General features: G+C 41.4%; 1 protein-coding gene across 2 annotated transcripts in view; it reads left to right on the forward strand.

The window, feature by feature from the left end:
• bcas3 (BCAS3 microtubule associated cell migration factor) overlaps positions 1–19,073 on the forward strand; it is a 337,584-nt gene that overhangs the window by 26,782 nt on the left and 291,729 nt on the right. For both annotated transcript variants that reach the window (XM_031285400.2, XM_031285410.2), the window contains exons 8-13: positions 6,729–6,836; positions 6,946–7,022; positions 10,041–10,117; positions 10,718–10,801; positions 13,640–13,810; positions 16,521–16,614. In XM_031285400.2, coding sequence (XP_031141260.1) covers positions 6,729–6,836; positions 6,946–7,022; positions 10,041–10,117; positions 10,718–10,801; positions 13,640–13,810; positions 16,521–16,614 — 611 coding nt within the window. The remainder of the gene's footprint in view (positions 1–6,728; positions 6,837–6,945; positions 7,023–10,040; positions 10,118–10,717; positions 10,802–13,639; positions 13,811–16,520; positions 16,615–19,073) is intronic.

Raw genomic sequence — 19,073 nt, forward strand, 5'->3', positions numbered from 1 at the left:
GTGTGTCTGGACTAGATGCTACCATCAATGACTCAGGGAAGCGACTCCGTATATATTTAATTTATACTTTTACTGTCAAGTTCTTAAAGTTACATGTTGATATTTGTACTCTTGTTATACCTTTTTATATGGTTTGTTGTAAAGCTGTAAGCTTGATTAATCAGGGCTCGAAATACCTTAATCTGTGTTACGGCACTGGTGCATGTAACATTTTTAAGGCTTAATTTTAGCTGACTTTCCCATACAGTAATGTACAGTAAAACTACTTCATATTTTATATGGTCATAGTCCAGAAATCCATTGCACTTCTCAGCAAACCTATTATGGAATTTTTTTTCAAATTAGGACTTCTTTGTGATTTCACATACGCATCAAGACTTATTTAATATATAATGTGTAATATAATGACATTTTTATTTGGTATATAAAATGCGAGAAATTATTGCTGAAATTGGAGTCTTCCTTCAGCCTTTTTGGCTGTAGTACCGGTACTATAAAAGCATAAAAAGGCGTTCATCAAAATCAACCAATCTGATTGGTGGAGTGCTAACCCGGAAATAATGAGCGGGATGAGTGACGAAGGCCTCTCAAAATTTGACGAAAATCTTTTAAACTGACCTTTGTCGGTCTGAAATGAAGACAGATTCTGCAACTGTATGGCCTATTTCTCGCTTAAAATGTTTTCAGAAACACGTTTCAGTGAACTATATTCGTAAAATACGAGATAGTATTTCAAACAAGCCGCCATTACTATCGGCTGGAGAAGCCAGACCCACGTGACGCGTTGTCATTTCCGGTTTTCATTTTTTGTATTACGTCTCGCGCACGTGCAGAACGTGCACTCAAGACCGCGTCGCTTCGGTGTGTTGCGAGGCACTTTTAGACCTCAGGGAGCCGACTGATCAGTCCGACTGCCTTTTCTGCCGACGGTTAGCCGTCTGGTTGGTGTGTCAGGGGCTTAATCTGATTACTTCTGGTGAGAGTTGGCAGCCCTGAACAGTTTTGCGCACCGTTGCATATAGAGCTGAGAATCACGTGCACGTCTAAACTTTTATGTGCACTACTGTGCATATATGCTTGTGGTAATTTTGAGCCCTGTTACTGTCTTGGTTCATGATGATCTCAATGTTCAGAAAGGACGTCATACCAGAACAGAATCCACAGACACTAGTGGTCTTTTCATCCTGGTCTCCAAAGTTTGCCTTCAATTTGTGGCCAGGAATGTCATGTTCTCCACTGAAGAAACGGTTTTGATGAAATCATTCCCGGCCCCTTTTGTCATGCCTCTGCGTGGAAACGAGAGTGACTGTAATCTGGTCTTCCACTTCCCCTTTTTCATTGCCCCACACACGCACACATACACACACACTTGTGCATAGGCAGAGCTTCGAGGCTCAGGCTTCACTCAGGAGCGTTTATTTTGACTTGCACGTCTGTTTTATGTCTGTCGAAAATGTGTTCTGCCTCGCCAGTTTTCCCCCTTCAAATAGGAAGTCAGATTAAACTCAGTAGTACTGGAAGCAGTGCATATAAACACACCCGACAAGCTGAATGATTAGTAATGACTTTTCAAACCTTTACCAGAACCCCATTCCCTAAACCAGGTCTCAGTGGTCAAAGCAATTAATATTTTATTTTACTAGTTTAAACTTTCCCTTTACATTAAACTAAGTATATGGCAGTACTAATGTAATTTTCCTCAGATGTTGGAAGAAAGATAAAGGAGCATTGGCTTGGTGAAGTAAAACGGGTGGTTCTTAGCAGGGCCAATATTTATCTTGCATCCCAGAGTAAGGATTCAGTCTCAACTGCCCAAAACGTTTTGGGCCTACTATTACTGTAGGTGATGGAGTAAGAAATAGAAAATGACTCCCATCTCTACCAACATTCACGAGGGCTCCAGATGTGACCTAACTGTTGTCTTACCTTGTAGCCAGTACAGTCAGATTTAATGGTTCTATTTGCTGTTTTTCTCACTTTTAGCGACAATGCGATGCTTTCACACACACACACACACACACACACACACACACACACACACACACACACACACACACACACACAGAGGACAGGACAGCAATAATACTGTATGTACAGTATTAAACAGTAAGGGAAATGTATTTCTGGCAGCTCTGCAGACATGGAGCTGTGGTTGAACTTTTTACCCTAATTACTTTCCTACTAATGCCTGCAGCTTGCCGGAATCACTGTGGCTCCCTCCAGGCCCCTATCAGGCTCTGATGTGGCCAGCGTGTGTTGTGTATGGGGGGGCTGGGTTTGAGCTCAGACAAAACAAAAGAAACAAATAGCAAGGAGTAGGGCAAGAATGTTGCAATGCAGTTTTTCTTTTCCAGTTTTCATGAAATTGTAGATGGAGATTTAATTGTCCACCATGGACGAAAGGGCCTTAAAGTGCCAAAAAGAAAACGTTCAAATTTAAACACAATATATTATATTATGCCATGACAACTAGGCAAACTCCATCTTCTGATAAAATGAATGTAATATGATAGAAAGCTCCTCATCAGCTACTAGACTATTATGGGAAATTAGGAGATTGACTAAGAGATATCATAACATGGTCAGTTTCTGTTTCCGAGGTAAAAAAAAAATTTAGTACCAATATTTGCCTTTCTTGTTGCAGTGAAGAGTTTGTGTCACACTGTCTAAATGCTTTTTCAGAGGCTTTTCTACTCTGCCAAGAATAGAATCTGGGTACAGCTTTGAGTACTTGTAGTATGTTAACATAAACTATTTGATTTTGGCAATGTTGATCTCAAATTTCTGCCTTAAGTATCCAAAAGCTCCTATCAGTTGAACTCCAGTGGAAACGCAATTCCTCTAAAGTTCAACAGTCTCCAGTTGGATCATCAGAGTTCTCTATTTCAGCAGAGCCAGCCTTGACTTTCCAAACCGAGGTTGTATTTGTTTAGCATTTCCACAGCATGCAATTGTCGTTCGTATTTGGGGAGCTTGTAAAACCTTGCACCAGTCGGAAATGTGATGACGTCCCTTACTTGTAAATAAATTTATTTGCCTGCTTTTTAATTCCTCCTCAGGCTTCCGTCTATGCTTTCCTCAGCCACATGAAATCTTGTGGTTTTGATCCCCTGGTTTAGTTCACATTCATAGGAAGATGTGCGCAGATTCTCTCAGCCAGAGGGAAAGTGCTCATGGAATAAGCGCAGCATTGATGTGAAAACTAAAAAAACAGATGTCAACATGTTTCATCTAGGAGGAAGTACATACAGTAGATTGATTATAATGGCACAATAATAAGACATGCGCCATCCATAATGATCCTTAATGACCATTGTAAACAGCAGCATATCTAAAATTAAGACTTACACATGGTTGTAAAAGTCACATTAAACATTGTGTTGTTAGGAGGTTGTCCAAATTTGGTACACAATGGCAGAGCAGTATGACAGAAAAATGACCCAAACAGCCAGGGTTTACTGTAGGGCCAATCCAAAGGGAGGTGGATTCAGCAGAGCCCTCTGGTTGCTTTACAAGCAATTGACCCTTCGCTAAGCCCCGCCCTTCTTAGTACTGTTGCTACACCTGACAAGCTTTCGTGTCTGGCACGTCTATTACGGTATGTATATGCAGACATTCCCAAGGAGATAATTAATAATTTAAGGCAAACAGCTGAAATATCTGAGAGAGCAAGACAAAAGGGACTGCAGTATGCATTCGCGGGATATATCCACGACATAATATGCAACCGATTAGAGAATAATTTCATCAAAATTGAAGCTAAAGCCTATAGGTCCCAGCGCAAGCAGCAGTAGCAGCAGCCTCATACGCTGACCATTCAAATGGGAAACACACAAATTGAGGAACAGCTATGTTCATGCACAGCAGCGTAAGTGAAATTTGAAAATAATCTAATAATTATAAATCAAACAGCTTATCCATAAGTCTTGTGGAATAAACACAAGACATTAGCCTGATCACTTTGCAACGATAACATTCTCCCGTTTATATTTTTAGCGATTAACAAAATGCTGAAATATATTTTAAAGTATGTCAGTGAGCCTCCGTCTTGCCTATAATCTTATTTTATATTTTCTTATTTTGCTGAGTTAGCTAGCTAGCTAACATTAGCATGTTCTTGCCTTGGATCAAACGTAGGTGTTTTTGTTAATCCTGTCGACATTTAGTTGTGAATGGGGCCTCCCACACTGCTTGATCCACGCCCGGCATTTCTCTCCTTGGGTTTTAGGTTTCGGGAAGGGAAAGACTTGCACCACTCCCTCCAAACTTTTAGGATACCCGGTATCAGATTTGCACAATCCATACGCACAACGCTTCGGCATGTTTCCCTCGCTCGAAAGCTTGACAGACCACCTGCGCCTAGTTACGGTTGCTAAGCCACGATTGGCCTGTGGCGGTTTTCGGGCGTGGCTTAGCGAAGGGTCAGTTTAGGATTAGAAAAATCCAGTTTTGGAACACTTTTTGTACCAATGCAAAAGCATTGTAGCAACACCTGCAGTGGGGCTCTAGGTATGGCAATGGCAGTAACTGGTTGGTCCACCATTTTAACATTGTCACTGAGAGGATGATAGCACACTGATGTGCATTCAGCTCAAAGCATTGCTGTGCCTAAGTACAGCCTCACAGAGCTGCTAAAGTGACTTTGTCTGTTTAACAAAAGAAGCCAAACTTTTTAAATTGATTTACTTTTTTTCATCTCAACACAAAGCAGCTGTATAAGAACTTTGCCCCCCACCCCCCAACGAAAAGTGCTCTTTTTTATGACATTGCATCTTGCAACAACAGTATAACTGAAAGTATGCTGTTTTGTTCTTCTCTTTGACCATGTTCTATTATCATTTAGCATTTTGTGTATCTGGCAGGGCCACTCCATTTTCTCCTTAATTTCTGGAGTAGCTTCTTGTCCTATCAGAGAGAGGAAGTAAATGAGCCAAGCCTCCTTCCCTCCATCTCGCTCATTTTGTATCCTTTCAGACCCAAGGGCCAGTTTGAGTAATAGTAATTGACACATTGATCTAATAGGGCCATCATAATAGGCCTGTTACTGAGCTGGGGAATGGTGCTCGGCGTCACCTTAACATGTGCAAGGACTGACATCCCGCCATGATCCATAATGATAATTGTGATTTAGCCTTGCTTTCAACCTACGCCCCAACGTCCCCGGCATCAGGAAATCTTATTACTTCTGACCCCGCATTGCCTCCATTAGAACTGGGTCATTTGTTAAAATACTGCAAAAGCAAAACAATTGAACCCTGTGCCATTTTGATTCTATAATAGTGGGTTATCATGGTCCCTTTGAATCAATTCCAGAGGCCCATTTTTCGGGATAGAGCTTTGAATTAGATTGATCGGACTCTGATAATGCGGAAATCGATGATATAGCCGCCTGAAAGTAAATTATCGTCGGGTGAAATTTTTGTATTAATCTTAATGCCTGTACTCTTGATTGTTAATGGTAGCTGTGCTCGCAGCGTGAGGACCTTTTTGAAATGTTGACGGCGACGTTAACCATGAGGACTGAAACATCTTTTCAAAAGTTCTTTTTTCCTGGCACCTCTTATCTTCTCCAGTAAGCATTCACTGGAACTAGAAAGGAGGAACACACTTGTGCTTAAATCCAAGCAGTCTCACACACACACACACACACACACACACACACACACACACACACACACACACACACACACACACACACACACACACACAGAGTCCTGGGACAATGTTTTAATTCTGGGCCTGGGCTTAGCGATCCGAGGCCTCACTTGGCGCCGTTGCTTTCCACCGCTGGCTTGGGAGACAGATACAATAACCACACTAGTGTGTATCTGTACTTATGTCCGTGTGTGTGCACATGTGACACATACACTCCCAGCGGGCTTTGCTCATGTATCCGTCAACAAGATGGTTGTTGGATATTGTTGCTGCAGTTATTTCATCTTTGATGAATGGGTGGGTGTTCCTGCCTTTGTCTGTGTTAAGAAAAATGAATTGTGTGTCAAAGTACTGCCTCTGGTGTTAACTAGGGAGCCACAGTGATTCCGGCAAGCTGCAGGCATTAGTAGGAAAGTAATTAGAGTAAAAAGTTCAACCACAGCTCCATGTCTGCAGAGCTGCCAGAAATACATTTCCCTTACTGTTTAATACTGTACATACAGTATTATTGCTGTCCTGTCCTCTGTGTGTGTGTGTGTGTGTGTGTGTGTGTGTGTGTGTTGGAGGCCTGCTTTCAGCTGCAGCTTGGAATCATGGTCGTGCATCACCTCAGAGTAGCAGATGCTTTGAGACTAAAGGCTCACTATTCTCTATTGTTGTAACTGCAGTTACATGGAAGGATTACCAACATAGGATTTTATAACAAGCCTTTAGTCTTATGATGTGCATTTTTATCTATGACATTTCATGTAACATAATGACCATCGTTCTGCAGACATTGAAGTCTTTAAATGTATTGGTCGAATGACTAAACAAAAGAAAAAAAATGCTACCCTAACACTGCAACAAGAGCTGCTGAGTTCTGCTAGACACATATGAATCTTCCATTTGAAATTGCAATTTAAAAAGAGAATGACAGTAGTGGTGTCAGAAAATGTCTGTCTGCTTAAGAAGTTACATTCATCAAAAATGTCTGTATCCTGCCCTGAAGCCCTGAAGTTTAATCAATAGTTACTTGAGGACTGCATACATTATTCAGAGACTGACTAAATGCATTTGTTTTTCTGTTTTAGGACAAGCCCTCCCTACTGTTGCGCTGACCTCTATTCTCTACGGACAGGGGAAATGGTCAAATCAATTCAGTTCAAGACGCCCATCTATGATCTCCACTGCAACAAACAGTATGTCTGGTTTTAAAAAAAAAAAAGAAAACGATTCAAGGCCCTCATATTATGTGATACACATGTTTATTTCCATTCTATTAATGGCCAATTTTTTCCCCACTTTAAGTATTCTGGTTGTGAGCCTACAAGAGAAGATTGCAGCATTTGACAGCTGCACCTTCACTAAGAAGTTCTTTGTTACAAGTAAGAAACGTTTTTATGACTTACAGTACAGAGTTGTTTTGCAGCACCCTAGTTATAAAGTAATAGATCATTTATGTTCCAGTATGATACCTGTTTTTGAGGAGCTTTTTTGTTCTTATTATTAGTGGCTTTTATTTTTTAAGTGTATTTAACATCTGTTTATCTGACTTTCTATTGAGTTCCTGGTAGGAAAAGGAAGAATGTTTTCTTAAGTGACAGAAGATGAATTGTTATTCAGATCACAAAGAAGTTAGAGTTTATGTAGATTGTCATCTCGTGAAATATTATTTTATTTATTATGTTTATGAAATGTTGGGCCAAACCCCAGTGTTCTGTATGTACTGTATGCAGTTGCACAAACAAATGGCACCAATCCCCTGTGCTTTTGTTTTCAACCCATCAACACTAACATTGCCCAACATGATCAGTGACTCAGTTTGACTTGGTTATAATGCAACCAGCTACCATGGCCTGCTGTAGTGTGGTTCTCTCAAGTTTTGAGAATAAACTGCTTTTATCAAAACATGATGTGAGGCCCAGACATTTGAAGCTCAACACAGGGAAACTGTTTACAACACAGCTTTTGCGTCCTGATGGCTGTACCTGGCATGTCTGCTCAAGGAGGCTGTGAAAGAAAGGCCAGACTGTATTACAAGGCCATCGCTGTCCACTTAAGTCATTGACTGGAGTAAACTGACCTTACTGGCTGGCTTTAATGTGTCTCCTCTTTGTCTGCCCGTCTTCCCTATCAGTGTCTGAGCCACAGGAAACCAAACATATTCAATAGTTATTAATCGTTTCTGAATGCAGGGGCCTCGTCTTCATAACGTTGTTTGGTCTGTTTGGGCCGTAGAAGCAGTAAACAAAGGGGTCCTGTAATGTGTGTAGCTCCGCTTTGGATGGGCCATTCTCCTGCTGTATGTCCGTCTCTTCTCCAGGGATGTGATGGTGGACATGTCATGTTTTAATGAGCACTTAAGACTCGTCCCATGTTTATGTTCTTGCTTTGCATTCAAGTGGTGTGTGCTTTGAGCTGGGACTTTCTTTCTTTTCTGTCCAACTTGATTCCACAGCCTTGTCTAACTATCTGAGTGGAACAATGATCGTGGTTTGATAGCTACTGTGTTTTCGTACAGTAAAAGGGTGTCTGTGGCATCTGGTTATATGTTAGTGCCATGTATAACTATAAGGCCCAGATCAGACAGAGCACGTTTTAGCAGACTGGGGCGGCTTTTTGTAATTCTTTTCAATAAGAGTGAGGAGGGAAGCGTTTTGCTCACTGCTTTTGCGTTGCTGAGTGCCTCGCGTTTTTCCGCTCTATGCGCCTCGCTTTTTTGTGGGAGCACTCTGGATGCCTTGAGTTGAAACTCAGAGCATTACAGCAAAATAACAGTTGGCTGTAGACAGGTTGTAGACTGTGGTTGCCTAGCAAGCATAACATCGTTTTGTCTGATCAACAAAAAAGGCAGTGCATTTTGCAATCTGCAAACACGCTCTGTCTGATTTCTTTGAAGCAGACTAATTGTTGTCACTACTCTCTGACTGTTCAGCCTTTTAGTTTTAAACAAATACACGTTTCATAAACAGTTTATACTCACACACATTTCCTGTTTCACAAAATGTAACGGTAACAGTTTTGAACAGTTATTCCCTGAATGAGGGCCTTCATTCTGGTTTTCCCATCATAGCTTCCTGCTTTCACAGCACTATGGGTAGAGGTACAGTAGTAGTTGTTGAAATAGTAGCAGCATCAGTAATGGTAGAAGTTTTACATTGTAAACTTTTAGTACATTTGAAAAAATGGAAAGTTAGAACACGGAATATCAGACGATGATAATCAGCTATTAAAGTCCTTTCAGGATTTAGCCTTCAAAAGCCTGAACCGGCTTTCTTTTCCTTTTTAAATCCACCCATCGTGTCTGTTTCCTCTTCCTGCTTCGCCCCCTGCTCTCCACCCAGGATGCCAAACACCGCCTGGGCTCCCCTCGACCTTGGAGAGGCATAAAAGGCTTCTCTGGCGTTACCAGCAGTCCTTGCGGCTTACCTCAACCCACTTTTTCCCCACCAACCCCTTCCCCAACACAGCACACTAAATTACTGTCTCCACTTCATCTGCTCCCTGAGCACTAAAATATTGTCAGGAAGCCATTTTCCCCCACACCTCCACGCACTTACATTAGCTGTGTGTGTGTGTGTGTGTGTGTGTGTGTGTGTGTTTGCGTGTGATGAGGGCCTGTGCCGGTGTGATCATTATTGGATCAACATTTTGTTGCCCGTATGTTTACGCTCTGTGGCAGACGGTCACTGTCTGTATCTGCTTGCATTTAAACATTATTTATGACAATATCAATCATTTCTCCAGTCTGTTTACAAGCACGTTTGCCTGTTTTTGGTTGATTCTGTCTTGCAGCAGAAGTAATAGATATGTAGTTTGAGCTCAGTCTTTGGTGTTAGTCATAGCAATCCACGTTCTTGTTTACTTCCACATCTGTTTGAGTGGGAATAGAAAAATATGTCCTTATAACATCCAAGACATGTATCTGTTTGTGAAGGCATAGCTTTGTTTGTCATTTAGGATTATTGGTTTCTATTTTAATTTCTGCTGACAGCACTGGTTGTGTTGTGTTGCATTGCGTGTGTGTGTTTGTGTGCGTGTGCGTGTACGTGCTTGTGTGTCCACAGGGATTATTGTGTTAGTCAATCAGCAGAGGAGCCATCCTCAATTTATTGGGTACCGCAGTCTCCATTAGGTCATACTGTGCTCACACACAAGCCTACAGACACGTCACCCTCATTAGACACCCATTTATCTTCCCAAACAAGAGACTCCCCACAAACACATTAATGGTTTAAGATAGTTACAGACACTCTTTACGGAGGAGGATTATGAAAATCCCTGCATGTGTTTCTGTTTTTACTTGCAAACTTTTGATCATGTGGTTATTTACCAAAATGTTTATTTCTATTGTAATTATCATTGGTGCCCCTGTTAGTATGACCATATTTGTGTCTTTTTAGGCTGCTATCCCTGTCCTGGCCCCAGCCTAAATCCAATAGCTCTGGGAAGCCGCTGGCTAGCCTACGCTGAGAACAAGGTAGACACACACAGTCATCCACCGCAGAAGTGCCTTATCACGAAAGCGACATATTTACAATCCCAAAAAAAATGCATGCATTTTCTCTGCCTCTTTAATCTTTCCGGATAAACAACTCATTCCAAGAAGAGTCCGTGAGAGATGATAACAATTTGAAAATCAACAGAGGCATACTTTTCTGTTCTCTTCTGTGTAATGGGATTCTGAAGTACTTACAAAAACCAGAATATTCTATTGTGCTCTCTGCAATACATTTAATGCTTAATATTGGTGCTGGTCTACTCACATAATTGACAGATGGGGCCACTGTTTGTGTGAGTGCCTAAGGATTTCCAGAAATGGCAAAATCTAGTTTTTTGAACAGCAAGAGTAATACTGGGATGGAGCCATTTAAGTGATATTGTATTTGAAATTAAATCAGTGCAGATTGGCTGTTTGGTTGTGTAATATTTCTTTCGAAGCCAAACCAATTTCCTCCAAAGAGTGAAGAGGGAAGGCTTTTGAATGTCTGAAATTCTGTCAAATTTTTCTTTTCATACAGCTTCTGCAGACTTACACTATATGTCTTGACTTTATCTATAAATCTTTGTGTTTTTGCAGTTGATCAGATGTCACCAGTCTCGCGGAGGAGCTTGCGGTGACAATGCACAGTCCTATACAGCTACAGTGATCAATGCTGCCAAAGTAAGTTACAATACATAGATACACATACCTGTTTTACTTGAGCTGCTACATTACTGCGCAACCTGTCTACATTACAGTTTATTCATTTTATCAAAACTGTACACCAGTCTACCACAGTACTATATTTTATATCATTTTTTTAATTCTATTTTATATATATGTTATTCCTATATTTTAACTTGCACAATTTTATGTTTGTCTTAGATTCTCATTAAAACTTGCATGATTTTCTTTTTTACATATTGTATGAGCATTGTTGGAGGGAGCATGAGAACAAATAACTTAATTGCCTACAACTGCATCACTAGAACTATTGTGCTCATGACAAATAAATAACTTGAACTGCAGCAAACAAAACATTTCAATATAACGCTTGTCATCATAATCTACTTTTAAAGAGTTGGTATTTTTACTGGGTATCAAAGCAAATACAAATGTATGGAAAATATGTTGAGATTAAATGCAGCAAATATGACACAGACCTTTAATACTATAGTTTGCAACTAAAAGAACCTACATTACTTTTTATTGGTTTCCCCTCTCCATTGAAATGTAACCTCAATCACGTCTCCCTACAGAAGGACTGACACTAAACTAGTGTGCTTTCATCTTAAAAGTTAGAAAATGAGTTCTTGTGTTCAGACTTTGGCTAATCTGTCTAAATGTCCTTTGGTCTGGTCTTAAGCCGTTGCTCAGATAAAACAGCACCTAATACAGCAATTTCAGCTCTGCGTACACCATCTGTAAATGTGCTGACATTGGATCCACCTGGCCCGCCTGGCTGACTGGGGCTGAGCTTATGAGACACTTCATCAACCTGCCTATCTGTTTTCCCCACTGTAATCTGTTTCTCTCCAATGGTCTTGTTTTAATCATCTCCACAGGGGAGTGACTCTAAGATTGCTCACTAACAGCCAACAGCCCCCTTTGATACCAGGTGAAATTCATTCCTGGTCTGATTTAGCTGCTTGCTAACACATGCTAACTAGCTAGCTCCTCATATGGTTCTAGTCTTTTTCTCCATTCGGTCCCAGAGGAAGGGCTAATTGATTTACAAAGAGCAAGTGTATCCCTTCCCCTTTGCTTAATGAGTGCTAACAGATAGTGTGAGAGAAGTCTCATTAACAGGCTAATGGTGGTATACATCAAAAAGAGCACCGTGTCGCAAACAGGTTAGCAGCAGGGTAATGGTAAGGAGTGGACAATGGCCCTGGGGTAGTATTGATATGCAGACAGGCAGTCTGCTTGCCCACCCTCTCCTCATTTAGGACCATATATCTCAATATGGATGACAAGGTATCTCCTTCTGGCTTGTGGCGCGACACGCTGGCTCTTAGTGCTGACGTCCAGAGACATGGAAACAAAAAGGGGGAGGGGGGTAGCATTAAAGTGTAATGGCTTTTGTTTATAAGAAAGATAAAAGACAAAGTGCAACAGCTCTGGCCAGATTACAAATTAGCTCTCTTATGGTAAATTTGTGTATCACATCAATCCTGTTGCCTATCACTCCTGGGTGTATGATTGAGAAAGACCTTTCACATAAATGAGGTTGTAATTTGTTTAGATGGCGACATCAGGCCATAGCTGTGTGTGTGTGTGTGTGTGTGTGTCTGTGTGTCTGTGTGTCTGTGTGTCTGTGTGTCTGTGTGTCTGTGTGTGTAAGTGGTCATGTGTTTTTGTCAGCCATCAGACAAGATCTACCTCCAGACCCCCCCCCCCCCCTTCCCACAGGCAGACCAATATCCCCTGTTTGGACTACCACTAAGAACTCCACAACTGCAGTGATTAGAAAACACATTACTGTTGATCAATTAGGAGCCAAACGCCTCCCTTAATAATTAATGGCTCTACTGGCATTTTATTTTACACACACACACACACACACACACACACACACACACACACACACACACACACACACACACACACACACACACACACACACATTCACACACACACACACACACACACATGCACACACAGGCAGCAGACACTGTTAGTGTGTGCCTGGCCAAGTGGCAAAGAGAGACAGTGGGTGATCCTCAGACCCAACAAACGCAAGGCGCCACACTGTATTGACAGGGCCGCCTAGTCTGAATGCCTGATTAGGCTCTCCGGGGCCCCTTTGGCGCTTACACACACACAGACACACAGTCACACGCATTGGACTCCATTAGACAAAGACAGTGTAGTAGGTGAGATAGACTCCACTTAAGCAGCACTATCCGTTTCCCTCAATCGAGCCACAGAGGTGTGTTTGAGCCAGACACCCTGGCTGGGCCTTAAGTGGACGCAGAGGAGCCTCACACACACATAACACACATGCACACCACAGTTGTCTTCTGCGGCTTCAATGCTACAAGTCATCAGCACTACAAGTTATCAGCACTACAAGTTATCAGCAGGCATCGAGTGAACATGGTGCACACACACACACACACACACACACACACACACACACACACACACAGGTGCGGTATTGCACACACAACCATGCACTTGGCAGCTCCTTTGCCAGCAAAGGCTTCAAACTAAGTGAACTACAAAATACAGTATATTAGATATGTTCAGCATATATTGTGAATATACAGTCATGTGAAAAAATTAGGACACCCATGCTAAAGTTGACTAAAAAGAGGAATAAAAAAATCATCTTTTGGAAATTGATCTTAATGCATTAATTAAAAAAAATGAGGAAAAATCCAAATCTTTATTAATTTTTTTATTCCTCTTTTTAGTCAACTTTAGCATGGGTGTCCTAATTTGTTCACATGACTGTATAACATCAGGTATTCCATTTTTAAGCACTGATATATTGTGTTTTCTTTGTTCTTCCAGACTTTAAAGACAGGCCTGACAATGGTGGGTAAAGTTGTCACCCAGTTGGCAGGGACACTTCCAGCAGGCACTCCGGACGAGGAAGGCACACCTCACAGCGCGAGCCGCCGCAGCCCCCACAACCCCGGTGTGGTCACCATCATTGACACACATAATGTTGGCGAAGGACAGGTAGTAAGCAAGTGTTTCTGCTTTTGCTTGGTATTGTTAATGATTTAATCATACTGGTTTTGTATACTGTGATTCAATTTGTAAAACGGTCATTACGGGCATTAAGAAAGCAAGAAGGCATCTCGGTGTGGTTTGTCGTGGAAAAGTCATGGAATTTCACTCAATCAAGGCAACAGTGAAAAGAGATATCAGTCAGGATATAGCAATTTAAATATTATCAGTCTCATTCACAATACAGCAGTAAACACATAGTTACTTTTTGTAGTAAATTTGTACAAACTACACTTTGTATTAATTTCTGTAATACTTGATTGCGGGTATTATTGTTGTATAATCAAATCATTACTGACTAGACTTCTACATGCTTGCAATTCCCCTGAACACACATGCACATACACACACACACACACACACACACACACACACACACACACACACACACACACACACACACACACACACACACACACACACACACACAACCAATTTGTTCTTTTGCCTCTCTGGTCTTGTCATGTGTGACCCAGGTAAACATAACTTTTGCCTCTGTGGCTTGGTGGGAAACAGGAAAATGTTCAAGGTTGGCTTTTTTCGGTGGCTTGGACACACTTGGGTCCATTCACCTAACTCTGCACAACTCGCTGAAAGGTGTGACTTAGATTTGCTGCATATTTTAACAGCCAGCTTTTAGCCACAGTCCTGTCTGTTTTAGCAGCGCTGGTAGGAGAGACACTCTGTAAACAACCTTTGTTGGTCTGTAACCTCAGGTGTAGCTCAAGGCTGAGCGAGTGCACCATATGTCAATAAGATCTTAACATTCAATTTAGCCATTTTAGCCATTTTTATGAGGGATTTTCAATGTGAGCGAGAAGTAAGTCCTTAGCCAAATATATTTTTTCTATTGCAATTTTCTCACTATAAAATTGCAAGTTGTGAGTAGGGGTACTCAGAAGAGCTCAAGTTGGTCATTTGTTTAGCTTTTTTCTATTAGGATTTAAATATGTGTTGTATGTTAGGCTAAAATATACATACAAAGGTGGGTAAGCTACATTTGGGTGTGTGTCATTATACCACATTACTCTACACAGACCCACCCAGGTACATATACCTGGATACAGAAAGTATACATACCAATATAGGGGTCTAACCCTGGTTATGGTTTGAACCATGCCAGTTGCCTTCAACAGGATCTCCCTTTAACATTTAAAGAAATGCTAAAAGCTTTTATCCCCTTAACCATGATTAATCACACTGCAGAAGCTGTCACATTTTTAATGAGGCGTGTTAGCATACATAGTACAGTGTGTCAGTGATGTATTCACCACACACACGTTCACCGCTTTCTCCTTCTCTCTTACACATTGAATGTAGCTGCCCTGTAGCCAGTGTGTTGTCTTATAAGCTGGACCTAAGCCTTCAGAAGCGGGCCTGCACTCTGTCACCAGCCGACACACTGTAACCGTACACTGGCCATAAACACTGACTAGGCCTGGCAAGCAGGGAGGGGAAAGCTAGGAGCGGAGGAGAAATGGACGGTGAAGGGGGAGGAGTGGCAGGGTGGGCGGGCAGTAGAGAGGGAATTAAGATGGGGGTTGGGGTGTGATTTTTGGAGAAATAGGAAAAAGCAGGAATATGATAGAGATGGGTTCCTGTGGCAGTCCAGGACATTCCCATGTCTTTCAGGCTTTGAAACTCGTTATTTGGAACAGCAGCCTCATAACACACAGGCACACACTGCCCTGTGTAAGGGGCTTGGTTCTCTGGAGGACACTCTTGTTTCAAAGGGCTCCAGCAGGATTCCCTCACAGAACAACATTGTCTGCCTGCATTGTAATAAAAGTGATCTGCTTCATGTCACTAGCCTCTTTCTTTCTTTGTATTCCTTTTTTCTTCCCCCCCCCCTCCCCCCCCCCCCCCCCCCTGCTTATTTTCTTGCTTGGAGTCTGGGACGAAATCCCTTTAGTTTTTAGGGGCTGTTTCTTGTTTTGACTAGTTCCTATTTAAAATGCTCAGCCAGCCTTCCTGACATCGTTAATGCAACATTGGGGCCAAATTTAACCCTGTGTATATTTTCTCTCTCTCACACACTAACACTTGTGCACAAAGAGGCCTCATGTCTGGTCTTATTTCTAATCTCTCTTCATGACTAAAGGGATTTTCTGCCAGCTCCTGGTCTCGGCTCAGCCTTTGTTTTTTTTTGTCCCAGTCTTGACTACAGACTTCATACAGAGATTTAGGAGCAGCCTCTAGTTGTGCAAAGTGACTTATAATTTAATTTTTCTTAGGCAAGTTTCAGAAATAGCAAGCCAAACCCAGATTTGACGCCAGTTTCTGCCTGTTTTTAGGAAAACCCGCTGTCATGGGGTATTGTCAAAGCCACATGTGACAAGCCACATTATTGCCAAAGTAAATGTGTCCATATTCTTGTCTCTGTTGTTGGCCCATACCCCGTCCACACTGGTCTCAGTACAGCATCTTACTGAAAGCACCCACAAGAGGGCAATGACACATTCAGAAAGGAGTTTAACTTCCAGCTATTACGATATGGGGTGATGTCAAAGAACATTGCTGAGTATGGTGATGATATCAGACCAAACCAAAATGTGAAGAGAAGTCCTTGAGCAGGGGAAAGTCCCGTTCTGGGTTCAATCTTCTTATTGTTAGGAAATGATTTGGAGTTTGTGTGTGTGTGTCTGTGTGCGCACTCCAGGTCTTGGTGAGTGAGGACTCGGACGGAGAAGGAGTGGTGGCTCACTTCCCAGCCCATGACAAACCCATATCCTGCATGCAATTCAACCCCAGTGGTAAGACACACTCGTAAACGCACGCATGCACACACACACACACACACACACACACACACACACACACACACATATTTTTGAGGATGGAGCTAGAGCTCTCTAAGCAAGTTCGGAAGACAGGAAGCAGTAGAGGGATTACACTTTCATTCAAGTGTAACATGGTGTGTGTTTGACTCACATGAGGCCTCATCTTGTCTTTTAGGCCTTGACCAGCCAACTCACCCAAATGTATTCATACTGTATTATACACAACAAACATGTGTTCAGCCTGAGTTTCCCCAATGCATGCCTTTACACAAACCTTTAGAAATGGGCAACACAAGCAGGTCAGGCATTGTGTCACATACAGTATCGGTAGGCTATATCTCCATTGTTAATCTACACCGAACCTGTGGGGACTGCAACATAAGTCAAAGTCAAATAGCAGTAGACGTACTGATTTTACAGGGGCTTTAGTTAGGACCAGCTTTAAATGTAGAGCTCAGACATTTGTCAATTCTACAGTGTCTACAGAGTAGTCCAGTCCACAAATGTACTTCCAAATGCATTGAAAACATACAGTATAATTTGTTGCTTTAGGATTTTTGCTTTTTGTATCTTAATTCGGGCTAATACATACTTTTGACCTCTCGCTGTAGCCCTATAGTGAAAATGCCAATTTTATTTGTTTTTATATTAATTAATTAAAATTAAACAAACTCACAGAAATACTTCAAACCAAAATGCAGCAGGGGCAGACAACCAGTCTGATGGTATTTAAAATGTATCTCCACCACATGGGGGCCTTTATGTCACCTGCACTTGTATCTTTACTGAAACAAAGGTAGGCCTTTACATGTTCACCTTACTATATAGCATTCATACAACACAATTGAAGTATGGTATTTTGTTTTCAGGCTAAGCTTTCTGGTCAACAGTGAAAAATTCTGACAGTCACCAGTGTAGGTAGTGACATGTACTAAAGCACGTACTACGTTATGACGGGGCTGGTCAACAATGCAGGTCCCTGTACACAGAATGGCAGGAGCTGGCAGCTTATTGTAAAATAGTTACAGCAGTCATCATTATGGTTGTGCTTCATGTTTCTTTGTTTCTACAGATATTTGTTCTTGTTGTATTTGTGGGAGTTTCATACATGCTCCATTTACATGGAATAGCTAGGAATTGTAGGGTTTATTGTAGGGCTGTCCCGATCAGATTTTTTTAGCCCCCGATCAGATTTTTAAAGTACTGGATATCTGGCGATACTGTATCCCGATCTGATACTTGTATTTGTCTAGATAATAGAGCTGCTCACCGTTTTTTTTGTTTACAAAAATAACTAAGTAAACACAGTAACTAAAATATGTCTTCCGCTTAATACATTTGACTTAGTGCAGCTAGCATTTTTGTAAAACTCACATATAAAATCAACTCCTACCCAACTTCTGGTGAAGAATTTACTGACGTTAATGATCTGAGTAAGGTAATTGGGGTGACTGCCGATCCCTGATCAGGTTAAGAAATGCCCATATTGGCTGCGATCTGATACTTACAACGGAGCATTAGGGCCACATCAAAGGAAAAAAAATAAGGAGGAAGATATTTTTTTTAATTTATTTAGCATTTCGAGAATAAAGTCGAAATGTCGAGAATAAAGTCAACATGACGAGAATAAAGTTGAACTATACCATTTCGAGAATAATGTCGAAATGTTGAGATTAAAGTTGAAATGACGAGAATAAATTCAACTCCTTTATCACTTAATCATATTAGAGCGACTGTCCGCCATGCCAGCTGCCATGTAGGCAACATCATAGATATGGGTTACATCCTTGGAGTGCCGCGCTCGCCTGAGCTCCACTCCTTCAGGATCAATTACATACAACATGTCCTCTCTGTATTGCACGTAGGTGTAACCATCGATACCCTTGCATCTGTCCATTACAAGCTATTTCAGTTTGCAGGAATACGGCCACCTCTTCCAAGTTTGTGTGGTTTCTCCTTCTGAACAGACGCAATTTTCGGCACAATCTCTTCAAAGTCCTAATACTTATCACCATACTGTGTTTATGCGCTAAAAAAGAAAGATTTCATGCATTTTGTAGAATACTATAGGTAAAGTTAGTAGTTTGGTATATTCTCAAAAGTCCGACTTGATTCTTGAAATATCAAGTTTTTTCTCGACATGTCAACTTTATTCTCGACATGTCGACTTTATTATCGAAAAAGTATTTCATCTTTATTCTCGTCATGTTGACTTTATTCTCGACATTTCGACTTTATTCTCAAAATGCAAAATAAATAAAAATCTTCCTCCTTAATTTTTTTCCCTTGATGTGGCCCTAATGCTCCGTCGTAGATACTTCCCGATAGAGCTTAAAAGTTCGGCCCGAAAAGGCCCGAGCCCGACAAGTATATTTTGATTGACAGCTTTTTAAAAGCCCGAACCCGTTTACAGCCCGACTGTACAAACGGCC

Source organism: Sander lucioperca, chromosome 5, assembly GCF_008315115.2.
Source record: "Sander lucioperca isolate FBNREF2018 chromosome 5, SLUC_FBN_1.2, whole genome shotgun sequence".
NCBI lineage: Eukaryota > Metazoa > Chordata > Actinopteri > Perciformes > Percidae > Sander > Sander lucioperca.